At 40.3% G+C, this 12880-nt stretch overlaps 1 protein-coding gene and 1 non-coding gene across 5 annotated transcripts in view; both read right to left on the bottom strand.

Moving 5' to 3' along the window:
• Positions 1–12880, bottom strand: part of MED24 (mediator complex subunit 24) — an 80317-nt gene that overhangs the window by 14863 nt on the left and 52574 nt on the right. For all 4 annotated transcript variants that reach the window (XM_060781051.2, XM_060781052.2, XM_060781053.2 and 1 more), the window contains exons 15-20: positions 7182–7219; positions 4660–4742; positions 3607–3785; positions 1953–2052; positions 1162–1337; positions 195–459 (exon numbers count right to left, since the gene is read on the bottom strand). In XM_060781051.2, coding sequence (XP_060637034.1) covers positions 195–459; positions 1162–1337; positions 1953–2052; positions 3607–3785; positions 4660–4742; positions 7182–7219 — 841 coding nt within the window. The remainder of the gene's footprint in view (positions 1–194; positions 460–1161; positions 1338–1952; positions 2053–3606; positions 3786–4659; positions 4743–7181; positions 7220–12880) is intronic.
• Positions 6648–6760, bottom strand: LOC132779880 (small nucleolar RNA SNORD124). The gene has a single exon (XR_009631867.1). It is a non-coding gene; the product is annotated as a small nucleolar RNA SNORD124 (small nucleolar RNA).

The following is a 12880-nucleotide window of genomic DNA, read 5'->3' as shown; positions in this document are numbered from 1 at the left end:
CAATGTAAATGTTAAAACACAAACTAAATTTCTATTAAAAAAAAATAAAAATAGCATTAATGGTTATTTAAAATTAATAAATAAAAACACAAGATAATACATACAACTGCTGCTCATTGACAAGCTTATTCCCTATGAATTGGTCTAATTCTCCAAGTGATTGGCCATCATTAGTCCTCACTGCCCCAACGTACCTTGACAAGGTTGTTGCAGAACCAGTAGACCCCGCCCATGTGCAAAAGCGTGTCAAAAATGTGGATGGAGCGGCTGTCCACCCAGCCTTTTTCTAGCACTTTGGAAAATACACTTGTCAGCACCTCTTTAATAGGCTTCTTGGGTGGGAGGAGGTTCCAGTAGGGCATGGGGTCTGCTCCAGTGGCCGGGAACTTGATCTGTGCAGCTGTCTGTTGTACAACATCAGCACACATGTGCTCAAGGATCGAACTCATGATAAGTACCCTGGATAAGGGAAAGAAGATGTTTACTGGAGTTTTTACACATCAAAGTTTGCTTGGATGTTGTCAAGTTACTATGCATGTGCCTGTGCATTTAAGTCGCCTGTTGATTTGCAGCAATCCCATGAATTCCATAGGGTTCTTTAAAGGTAAGGGATATTCAAAGGTGATTCTGAAATATAGCCTACAGCTCCCAGTATTAATTGGCCTGCTTACCTCAAAAGATCATGCAGGAGCTCATGCCTTTAGGATATTTTAGGGTTCCCAAATTTATAATCAGATTCAAAAGGATAAAACCCTTGGGCAACCAGAGCCTACAACTTTTGGGTTTCCTTCCTGGATGAAAACAGGAAGGGGTAGTGGTTCAATTCAATGTCTTCAATGACTATTTTGCTCACTCTTAGGTCAGTGGTTCTCAACCTGTGGGTCCCCAGGTGGTTTGGCCTACAACTCCCAGAAATCTCAGCCAGTTCACCAGATGTTAGGATTTCTGGGAGTTGAAGGCAAAAACATCTGGGGACCAACAGGTTGAGAACCACTGTCTTAGGTGGACATTTATGGTCCTCCAAATGTTGATGGGCTACATCTCAAGCTATGTATAACTATAAGCTACATTAGCTTAGGGTGAAAGGAGCTGCAGTTCACCCACCTCTGAAGGGACATAGCTGCCCACTTCAGTTGGATAGGCGACACATATGATACTCACCTTTCACTGTAGAACTGAAGGGTGTTCTCGCCATACAGGGGTGTTCCCAACTGCCTGATCATCTGCAATGACTTTTCCCTCTCATCCAAGCCTAACATACGGACATGGGCCACGAGCCAGGCCACTGCACATACAGCCATGCTGCACACTTTGCCCTTGATGTTATCTGTAATTTTCTAGGGAAAGGAAGTGAAGTGAAGAGAGAAAATAGGTAGCTACAGAGTTTTGCAAAGAATGAAAAAGATACATACTTGGAAACAGAAGAAAACTGAAATTCAGGCAGGTGTTGTTTTTTTTGTTTTTTTGTCCTTAGACTTTGTTAGTTGACATGAGTGTGAGGAACATAAAGCTTTGCTGGAGAAGGCTCAATATGAAGACCTGGCTATTTCACTCTACATGCCAGAAATCTACAAGTTCAGCTACATCTTTAGTGGGCATATCACACCCCTTTGAGAAGTTTCTGTTGGAAACACAGTTGAATATGCATATCTATTATACACAATAGCATAGTAAAATGGTGTCCCTTATAGAGAATGGCAAAGGTTCCCCCCCCCCCGCCTTTTTTTTAAATTCTTGTTAATATTTTCAAGCTATGGATGGGTGAATTTTTTGATGCAAAATCCATGGATATGGAGGAATATTTCGGTCATGAAACCTGCCCTATCTTGATACAGGACCATATTAGTTCAATGCCATGGTTATTCTGAGTACACCCAGATTTTCAAAGGCCAATAATGTCCAATTTTAATGTTCACAGTCACACTAGAAAAGGGACCTCTTGAACTGAATACCTGGACTGATTCAAAGGTGAGAACTCCATTCTCCCAGGCATTCAGGATCTCCAGGATGGCTGCAGAGATGCTCATACATGCTTCTTGCCATTTCATCTGTCTATTGTGATGGAGGCAAAAAATCAAAACAGAAAACTTGATCAGGAATCCAGTCCATCATTAGGCATTATTTTTCACCCTGCTTCCAAAACCTCAGTCTAGAATTGTATGAGGGAAGGAGGACAGGATAATGTTTGTTAGGATCCAAGCTGAAATCAGATGTTAGAAGTGAGTAGTTGCAAATAGCTACTTCTTTGTATTTAGTTCTCTCTTCTATTAACTAAGTTACAACTACAATATAACTGTAACACAAAGACAAACAACAGGCAGAGAATCTATCACAGGGGTCCACAAACTTTTTAAACAGAGGGCCAGGTCACAATCCCTCAAACTGTTGGAGGGCCGGATTATAATTTGAAAAAATAATATGAATGAATTCCTATGCACACTGCACGTATCTTATTTATAGTGCAAAAAACATTTAAAACTAATACAATAATTAAAATGAGGAACAATGTTAACAAATATAAACTTATTAGTATTTTAATGGGAAATGTGGGCCTGCTTTTGGCTGATGAGATAGGATTGTTGTGTGCTTTCAAGCCGTTTCAGACTAAGGTTGACCCTGAGCGAGGGCCGGGTAAATGATCTTGGAGGGCTGCATCCAGCCCCCGGGCCTTAGTTTGAGGACCCCTGATCTATCATCTGGAAATCCAAATTTCAAAATATTCCAAAATTCAAAATTGTCCACATGCTGAGAGTGGTGACTTTGTTTTTTGATGCTTCAATATATGCACATTTGTTTTATGCACAAAATGATTTAAAAGATCGTGTATAAAATTACCTCCAGGCTATATATGTAAGGGGTCTATGAAACACACATCAATGTAATGTATAGACTTTTGTCCCATCTTCATTATATATCCTCATGTATAGTATATGCATATATTCCAAATTATATTTTAAAAAATTCCAAAATCTGAAATACTTCTGACCTCAAGCACTTTGGGTAAGAGTTATTGAACCTGTAATAGATGTCAAATTCAGAGAATGAAAGGTTCCAGCATCCCCTTCCTGAATAAGCAAAAACAGATCTCCTTGGCTCAAAATGTAACTTATTCTTAAAGGTAAAGGTTTCCCCTTGACATTAATTCTAGCTGTGTCAGACTCTGGGGAGTGGTATTTATTTCAATTTTTAAGAGCCAGCATTGTCCATAGACACCTCCAAGGTCATGTGGCCAGCATGACTGCATGGAGCATTGTTACCTTCCCACAGAAGCAGTACCTATTGATCTACTCACATCTGCATGTTTTCAAACTGCTAGGTTGGCAGGAACTGGGGCTAACAGTGGAAGCTCACCCTGTTCCCCGGATTTGAACCGCCAACCTTTTGGTCAGCAAGTTCAGCAGCTCAGCAGTTTAACCCACTGCACCACCTTGTAGTTAGCACTATATTCTTCCCAGAACCCTGTTTAAACAAACTGAATGCCCAAGAAATTTATGAATCCACCTGCAACATCACGGAAACAGAAGAGAATGAACAGCCATGTGACGTAAGTAGTGCATGTGTAGCTTGCTTTCTTGCCTGACATCTCGCAATAATTCAGCTACTTACACCAACTTCATTTCGGAGGAATTGTTAAGCAAAGCCACTAATGATTCCACCTTGGTGGAATCAGGCCGGAAGCAAGGATGGTCAGGATTGAGGATCTTCCCTTCTTCTGGCATGCAGTTCTGCATCCAGATCTCAAAGAAAGGCACTTCCCCTGGAGGGCCAGCTTCCGAAAGGATCACCTGAGGGACAAGCAGTCAAGAAGAACTTCAACCACGACTGTTGGGGCCCTCGAACTATAGCTTGAAAAAAAACATAGCCTGATTTTGGGGACACCTGCTCTAGGTTCTCTAGCATGACTTGAGAAAGTTGACCATAATAATACTGGAAGACCTAGAGATTTCAGGGGATAACATTTTAAATCAAATCTGTGAATAATCAAATCCACTAAAGTAAAAACTGCAAAGGTGGAGAGACACTTGTATGATGGGAAGAGAAGGGGAAAAATTATCTAGATGTGGAGATGAAGGGAAAAAACTCCGAGATTCACCTATACATACAAGTTTCCACAAATTACCACGCGTTGTCAGGACAATTTGGAATAACACGTATGAGGCAATTACGCTTTGTTGGTCTGCCAGTTTTTTATTGCTCATAATGTCTTATTACGTATTTGGAACCATTGCTTTGCTATAGCACTGGATGTCCCTTCAAGCAATCTGTCTGGACAAATGACTCATATAATAACAATAAATAAATAGTATGCCTTTTCAAGTACAAGAAGTAATTCTTGGAATTTATTTTTGAACAAGACATGCCTCAAGTAAGCCTTCTCAGCCTCAATCTCTCCCTCTGCAGTGCTGATAATACTAATGCTGATTTATTTCACTGAGTTGCTGTAAGGAACTGAACTGAATGATGCACATAAAGTACTACAAACACTTTAAAGTACTATACAAGGCTTAAGTATTAGAGTGATAGTTCCTGATCTCGTTGCAGAAAAGTATTCTGCATAAACTCAGAAATAAGTGCCGTTTTATGTGCCTGAGGACATAATCTGAGTCCTTATCTCATTGCTGCCTCTTCCCTGTAACACGGAGATCAGAAAATCCTTACCTCAGAGCCATATGTCTGAGCAACATGACACAGCATAAGGAAGGAGATGTCAAAGAGAAGCGCTCTGACTGAAGCTGCTTTGGCTGGAGAAAAAAAGAAGACAATTTATAACAATTCCTCTTATAAAACAAAAAAAAAGATGTATATTCTCAAAGGATTTCATGGCTGGAATCACTGGGTTACTGAGTTTTCAAGGCTGTATGGCCACATTACAGAAGCATTCTCTCCTGATGTTTCACCTACATCTATGGAGGCATCCTCTGAGGTTACAAGGTATATTGGAAACTAAGCAAGGGAGGTTTATGTATCTGTAGCAGAAAGAATTCTTGTCAGTTGGAGGCAGGTGTGAATGTTGCAATTAATTACCTTGATTAGCATCTCAAAGTCTTGCAGCTTCAAAGCCTGGTTGCTTCCTGCATGGGGGAATCCTTTGTTGGGAGGTGTTAGCTGGCCCTGATTGTTTCATGTCTAGAATCCCCCTGTTTTCAGAGTGTTGTTCTTTATTTACTGTCCTAATTTTAGAGTTTTTTAATACTGGTAGCCAGTAATAAAAAATATTGGCTCAAACTGACAAGAGTTCTTTCTCCCACCCTGGACCTTCCACAGATATATAAAACTCCCTTGCTTAGTTTCCAATATACCTCACAACCTCTGAGGATGCCTGCCATAGATGTGGGTGAAACGTCAGGAGAGATTTATTTACTTATTTATTTCAAGCATTTGTACCCTGTCCTTCTCAACCCCCGAGGGGGGGACAGGGCGGCTTACACTGGCAACAATTCTATGCCAACACATTCAAAACACAGTATAACACAATATCACATATTAAGTAAAACATTAGATCAAAAGTCCATTTAAAGCATTATTATCATCCATATAGGCTTATCCAAGTCCAATTCAGAGTCCAAAGACTTAATCCAGAGCTTGTCCATTATTATTTATTTATTTACTTTATTTATATACCGCTTTTCTCAGCCCTCAGGTGACTCAAAGCGGTGAACAACATCAATACAAAACACCACGAGACAAGTATAGGTCAATTAAAAACAATTGTAACATAAATCATTAAACATCAGTATAACAATCATTAGCGCCTCAACAGTAAAATCAGAATCCAGTCTCATCATCCACTATTCCGTATTCCTATGTTCAATTACACTGTTTCATCATTGTCAGTTCATGTAAACATTGCAATTACTAATGAGCCTGCTACCCAAATGCCTGGTCCCAGAACCATGACTTGAACGTCTTTCTAAAGAAAAAGAAGGATGGAGCTGACTTAAATTCACTAGGAAGCAGGGAGCTACCACTGAGACGCCCCTGTCTCTCATCCCCGCCAAACGTGTTTGCGAGACAGGCAAGACTGAGAGCAGGGCCTCCCCGGATTATCTAAAACTCCGAGGCAGGAGAATGCTATTGGTACATCGCCATACAGTCTGGAAAACTCACAAAAACCCAAAGATGTGTATGTTTTATTATAACAATTAATCATCTTTGATATACAAAAAGATCCTTTGTAATTGTCTTGTTCATTCTACCAAGACTATCAGGACTAGAATTGTGGATAAATGCTCTGTACAAGCTCACCAATACATATTTATTAAAATAATAATTAAAAATGGTGCCAGTAATCCTCCACATAAAAAGATGAATTCTAGAAGCCAAATCTTCTGTGAGACAAAATATTTCAGGAGAAATGCTTGCTTTTGGAGACTTCAGATCTATTTTCCCTCTCACATTTTTAAGCTCAATCTTATGGACACAAACGGACACAAATCTATTAGAATCATTTATTGTCTTTCTTGCAGTTAAAGGGAAGACAGTTTAACATAATATGTTATTAAAAGCCGACTTTGTGCCCTTTTAAAATCTCCAAACGTTTTATCAGATCTTTGTGGAAACGATTAAGAATGTTTAAACCCTCCAAATCTCTAGAGAAGTGAAGGAAGAATAATACAGAAAGTCTCAAAAGCTGGGAGCTTTTCTCCATAGTCCAGTGGAAGGTCAGAGAGCCTTTTGCGTGTTTAATCACATGCAAATATACTCAGAATCCTTATCTTAGGGTGAGTGGGATGCAAACATCATTCCTTCCAAAGGAGTTGAGCAAAATGGGTGCACAGAGGCTAAGAGATCCATTGGCTCAGTTGGGAATGGAGGCTAGAAAGCAGGCTCACAGCTGCAGATTAACTCTTTGCCTCCCAAAGTTGAGATCCCCACCCAACAGCACAAAGTCACTATTCTCTGGGGTAGGGGAGAAAGGGAGGATGCACGTGGTAACCCAAAAGACAAAGAGACCCCAGTCATAACTTGAATATCCCCCTTGTTGCATCAGGAATGCCAGGGCCAGCGTTGCCTACGCTGCCAGGCACCATGGCTCAATTTCAACTCTTCTTCATGAGCTTCCCCCCTCTCCTACCCCCCAGATCTTCCAACTTAAAAACTAAAGTCACAGTGGGAGTCTTCGCAGCATTTGACTTTCAAAATAAAACCCCCAAAAGAGTTCAAGAAGACAAGGGACTTACAGCCTTCGCCACTGATGTGTTTGGTAAATTCATTGAGCCTAATATGAGAAGACAAGGGAAACAAAAGAGAAACAGTTAAAGGATGCTTTTGCGTAATCAGATCTCTTAAATAACCCAACGTTTTGATAATTTTCATGTGTGATGTGCAAGGCAGTCCAAAAATATTGACTCCCATTTTGCAGATAAGGAAAAGCCGTGGCCAGGCATCCCTAGACTTGAAAGTGCGACTCAGACACAATGGGAATTTGGGCTCTGCTCCAACAGAGTGATCCTCTGCTCTTTGAGCTAATCTGATCCAGACACAACCTTCTTAGCTAATCCTTGCCTCCCATCTTCTTCTTTTAGTCTGGCTCCCCACCACCCCCATTTTTTTCTCAGTTCAGATTTTCATACATAAGCCTTACCATCCAGGCAATTCACCCACTTGCTCGGGATGCTCCCATAAAAGGAAATGTGTTAAAGTTACACATAAAACTTCTAGCATCTATTGCTACAATACTTTCAAGGAAACCAACCCAAGCACTTTGATTAATTTACTAGGATAGTGGAGAAGGTAAGTTAGGAGATGTGAATTATTATGTTTTTATTACTCTTGTTGTGGTTTTGTATCATGTTTAATGTTTTGAATGCTTTATGATGTTTTTGGGCACCGAAGGGTTGCCTCTGTAAACTGCCCTGAGTCACCTGAAAGGCTGAGAAGGGCAGTATACAAATATCTATATAAATAAAAATGTAATGTTCCATTTGTGGGATTAACAGAACTCAAAAACCAGTGAGCCAATTGACACCAAATTTGGACAGCATACGCCTAACAACCCAATGTATATCCTTCACTCAATTTTTTTTTATTTTGTCATTTGGGAGTTGGAGTTGCTGGGATTTATAGTTCACTTACAAACAAAGAGCATTCTGAACTCCACCAATTATGGCATTGAACCAAACGTGGCATACAGGACTCCCATGACCAACAGAAAACATTAGAAGGGTTTGGTGGGCATTGACCTTGAGTTTGGGAGTTGTAGTTCACCTACATCCAGAGAGCACTGTGGACTCAAACAATGATGGATCTGGACCAAACTTGGCACAAATATTCCATATGCCCAAATATGAACACAGATGGCGTTTGGGGGAAATACACCTTGATATTTGGGAGTTGTAGTTACTGGGTTTTTTAGTTCACCTACAATCAAAGAGCATGCTGAACCCCACCAACAACAGAAGTGGGGCAAACTTCCCACACAGAACCCCCATACTTAAGGCCATCCAGTCCAACTCCTTTCACCAGGGCAAGAAAACGTAATCAAAGCCCTCCTGACAAAGAGCCATCCAGCCATAGATATAGATGTATATGATTCACACACATACATATAGTATTTATAGATTTGAAAGGGACCCTAAAGAAGAACAATGATATGTTGCATATTCCAGAATAGGCAAACCAGACACTCCCCACATCAACACTGACAAACAAACAACAAGAAATACTGTTTACCCACAAACATAAAGAAATTACATATATTGGAAACCAACATTTTCTCATTACTTTATTTTCCAGATCACCAGACTGGGCCACAGCAACACGTGGCAGGGGACAGCCAGTCATAAATAAATAAATAAATAAATAAATAAGTTGGGAAGTCTCAATCGACAACCACACTCAAAGTCATGCGCTGTCACTGGCCAACCTCACTCCACAGTGGATTGCCATATATGATCACCAAGTGTTGGCCACCAGCTTCCAGCGTCTATGGCAGGCATCCTCAGAGGTTGCACCAGGACTGTGGCGGAGCTGGCTGGGAGTCAGTTGCATTAAGATCACTACTGACTGAAAGGTCATGAGCTCGAAGCCAGCCCGGGTCAGAGTGAGCATCCGACCAATTTGTGTAGCTTGCTGTTAGACCTTTGCAGGCCGAAAGACAGTTGTATCTGTCAAGTAGGAAATTTAGGTACCACTTATGCAAGGAGGCTAATTTAACTAATTTATGAGGCCATAAAATTCTCCAGCAAACATGCAAAAGAATGAGAAAGTACTTCATCAGTGTCACAAATCGGCGGTGAAGCGACAGCTCCCCTGGTGGCCAGAATACCCTCATGAAAAGCTGGAAAGTTAAATAGCCTCTATGTCTATATATGTTGTGTGTCTGTGGCATTAAATGTTTGCCATGTATATGTACATTGTTATCCACCCTGAGTTCCCTGCAGGGTGAGAAGGGCGGAATATAAATACTGCAAATAAATAAATAAATAAATATAGAAAACTCAGTTTCTCATTTGTGAAAGACGCATTGCACAGCCACAATTTCACGCTACATCTCTCATGTTTTCACTCTTTTTAGAAGAATGTAACAGATTTACTTAGACCAAAGACTTGTGACAGAAAAATACATCATCACATGACTTCCAGTCCCCCTCCCCATTTCCTTTTCCTAGCACGAGACAGCAAAAACAAATCTGCTTTTCCCTTAAAGGAGAAATGGCTGCCTCTTGCATAGGGCAAGGAAAGAAGTCCTCATATTACTTGATTTGCTCAGGAACAACAAGGTCTGAGTATGCTTGTAAATAGCCACTTCTGGGAGGCCTAATAGCTCTAAGAGTGGCCATCTAATAAGTGCTTCAGTGAAGCAAAGACAGAAATGGATTTAGAAAAGATGCAGCAGTCTCCAGTGGAACTAGCAGGAGGTGGGTGGATGGGAGGAGAATGGAGGCAAGTAAACTACTCTTCTCTCTTGGGGTGGAATAAGAGGTGCAAGTGAGCCTATGGCTAAGAGGAAGTAAGTACCTACATTCCATTAGCACTGGACCGAAGAATTTACAGTCTTCAAGGTTTGGAGCTAAGGCTAGAGAGTGAAATGCAAGGAGAGATGTCTGGATTCCACTGAAAGCAACAGCTCAACATTTCATCCATCATCTCTCTCTAAAGGTAAAGGTTTCCCTTGACACTAAATCTAGTCATATCTGACTCTGGGTGGTGGTGTTCATCTCTATTTCTAAGCCAAAGACCCAGCAGACAACTCCAAAATCATGTGGCCAGAATGACTCCACAAAGCGCCATTATCTTCCTGCGGGAGAGGTACCTATTGATCTACTCACATTTGAATGTTTTCGAACTGCTAGGTTGGCAGAAGCTGGGGCTATCAGCAGGAACTCACCCCACTGCCTGTATTTGAACCGCTGACCTTTTGGTCAGCAAGTTCAGCAACTCTGTGGTTTAACCCGCTCTGCCACCGGTGGCTCCCATTTCTCTCCGAATGAGCATAAATCAAACAAACAATGTCAGCAGACTGCAAATCTTCCTGCCTTCACTCTACTTCTTTGACTATCACTTGCAAGGGGGAGAAACTAACCATACATAGGTTTTTTTGGTTTCTGTTTTATTTTGGAGACTAGCTGTACCCACCATGCATTGCTTCCTCTTTCTCTCCTTTCTTTCTCTCCTTCCTTCTCTCCTTCCTTCCTTCCTTCCTTCCTTCCTTCCTTCCTTCCTTCCTTCCCTTTTTTCTTTCCTTCTCTCCTTCTTTCCTTCCTTCTCTTCCTCTTCCCTTCCTTCCCCCCTTTTCTTTCCCTTCCTCTTTCTCCCCTTTCTTCCTTCTCTACCTATTCTTGGACTGCAACTCCCAGCAGTCCTACTGATCGATCTATCTACCTACCTATCAATATCTAATCTATCTATGTGGAGGATTTCTGGGAGTTGCAGTCTGGGAATAGGAAATGGGAAATATGCAGGAACTGGGATGCTCTCAAAGAAATCCAAGGAGAAGAAAGCTTGCATCTTGGAAGCAGTGCATTTGGATCACCCTCCTCTCCTAAAAGGCCTGGTCTAGGGGATGTTGGGAGCTGTAATCCAGAAGAGAGTGTAGATATCCTACTGTGTGTTTTGTTTGTCGGGGAGTTGTTTTTGTACATGTGCTGTAGCATCTTTTTGCTTTTTTGGCTTTTTAAGTCCCTTCCACTGTGTTTTTCAGTGTTTTTATGAGTGATGGTCACTCATTGGCCTGATAGGTGTATTGTGTCCAAATTTGGTGTCAATTGGTCCAGTGGTTTTTGAGTTATGTTAATCCCACGAACGAACATTATATTTTTATTTATATAGATGAGGGTGAAATCTCAAGGAGCTTCTATTTTCAGCTCAACCTCCTAGCTCTTGCTGTGTCTCAAACCAACCAAAAGTACCTCTTGCGCTTGGGCCACAGCTTAACTGATTAAACAACCAAACCATGATTGAATAAGCCATGTTTTTTACTCATGTTCTATTTTGAAATGGTCATATGACTGGTCAAATAAATAAATAAATATTATTATTGGTTGAATAAGCCAGGATATGCATATGCTTCCTTTTGAAAGAGGCCTGATTCCCTACTCCTGTCTCTTTGATTGAGGTCCTTGCCACTTGTCAATTAATCTAGATTCTCTCCTATATCCCATTATCAACTTTTGTCCAACAGTCTCCAATTCATGATGATGGTTAGACCAGACAGTCAGATCAACACTTCACTCAAACATTCTTAAGTACTGGAATCTCAGGATATTTACAAGGCAAATGAAGAGTCTCCTTGGTAATGTTTGGGCTATATTATGCACCCGCATAGATATACATGCATGCATCTTTCCTTTAAGGAGAAACATAGACATATAGATATCTAGGCTCTGAGTATTCACTACATTACAGTGGAGTCTCTATATGTACAGTTTCTGCATCCACAGATTCTGCATCAACCAAACATTTCTTCTATTTTTTAATCCAAAAATCACAAACTTTCTGAAGAAAATTATTAAACTTAACTTATGCATCTATTTTCATCTTCCTTACATTTTTGCATATGTTTCAATGTTTATTTATTGTTTTAAGAATACTTATTCATCTGTTGAGGACCTAGTTTATAACTGCATTCATCACACTATAAGCTTATTAATGAACCAGTCATTACAAACATAATGAGGTATCTGTCTATTTATCTATTTTATCACAACTTTCCCAGAATTAGTGTACACCCACATAATAGGGCAGTTTGTCAGCATATTAGCCTATCAGGAACAACCTAGTTGACTGACACATCAAACCACCTCAGTGGAGATATGCCACAAAGGTAATGTAATCTGGGGCTATTTATTTTGTCTTTAGCTTCGCCCAGTTTATCAGTTATCCAATCAAAACAAATGTGTCAACTGTATGTTGCTTATACTTATCCAATCAAAGCAAATACCTTTGTCTTTTAAGTAAGAATTTTTAGCTGCATGTCATCTTGATTACATCAACCTGTGAACTAGCTGGGAAGGTTACTCTATCTCTATCTACTGGATGCCTGCTAAGACTTATTATAGGCTACCTCTGCTCATGTTTCACAAGATGAGGCTAGAAGCACTGACAGTCACATCTCTTATCTTGTTTGCATTCCAGTAAGCATTTTCCTAATCATTGATGCAGGTTGATCTCTTACAGACTCTCGTAAATATAGCTTCATGTATTACATCTTCTAGGATATGCTAAGGTTACAGTTAACATCTAAATATTCTGGTCTGGTAGGTGGGGGAAATAGGGATTTGGGAACTTCCAGTACATTTCACATATTTTATTTTATTTTATTTTGAGTTCCACTACCCTACTTTCCGACTTTGCTTTACATCCGATTTGTTCCCCCACTTTTATTGTTATTGGAAATTGTTGCAAATAAAAATGATTAAATATATATGTGTGTGTGTGT

The sequence above is a fragment of the Anolis sagrei genome, chromosome 6, assembly GCF_037176765.1.
Source record: "Anolis sagrei isolate rAnoSag1 chromosome 6, rAnoSag1.mat, whole genome shotgun sequence".
In the NCBI taxonomy this organism is placed as follows: Eukaryota; Metazoa; Chordata; class Lepidosauria; order Squamata; family Dactyloidae; genus Anolis; species Anolis sagrei.
Note: the sequence above shows the minus strand (reverse complement) of the source record. Positions and strands in the feature narration are given on the sequence as shown.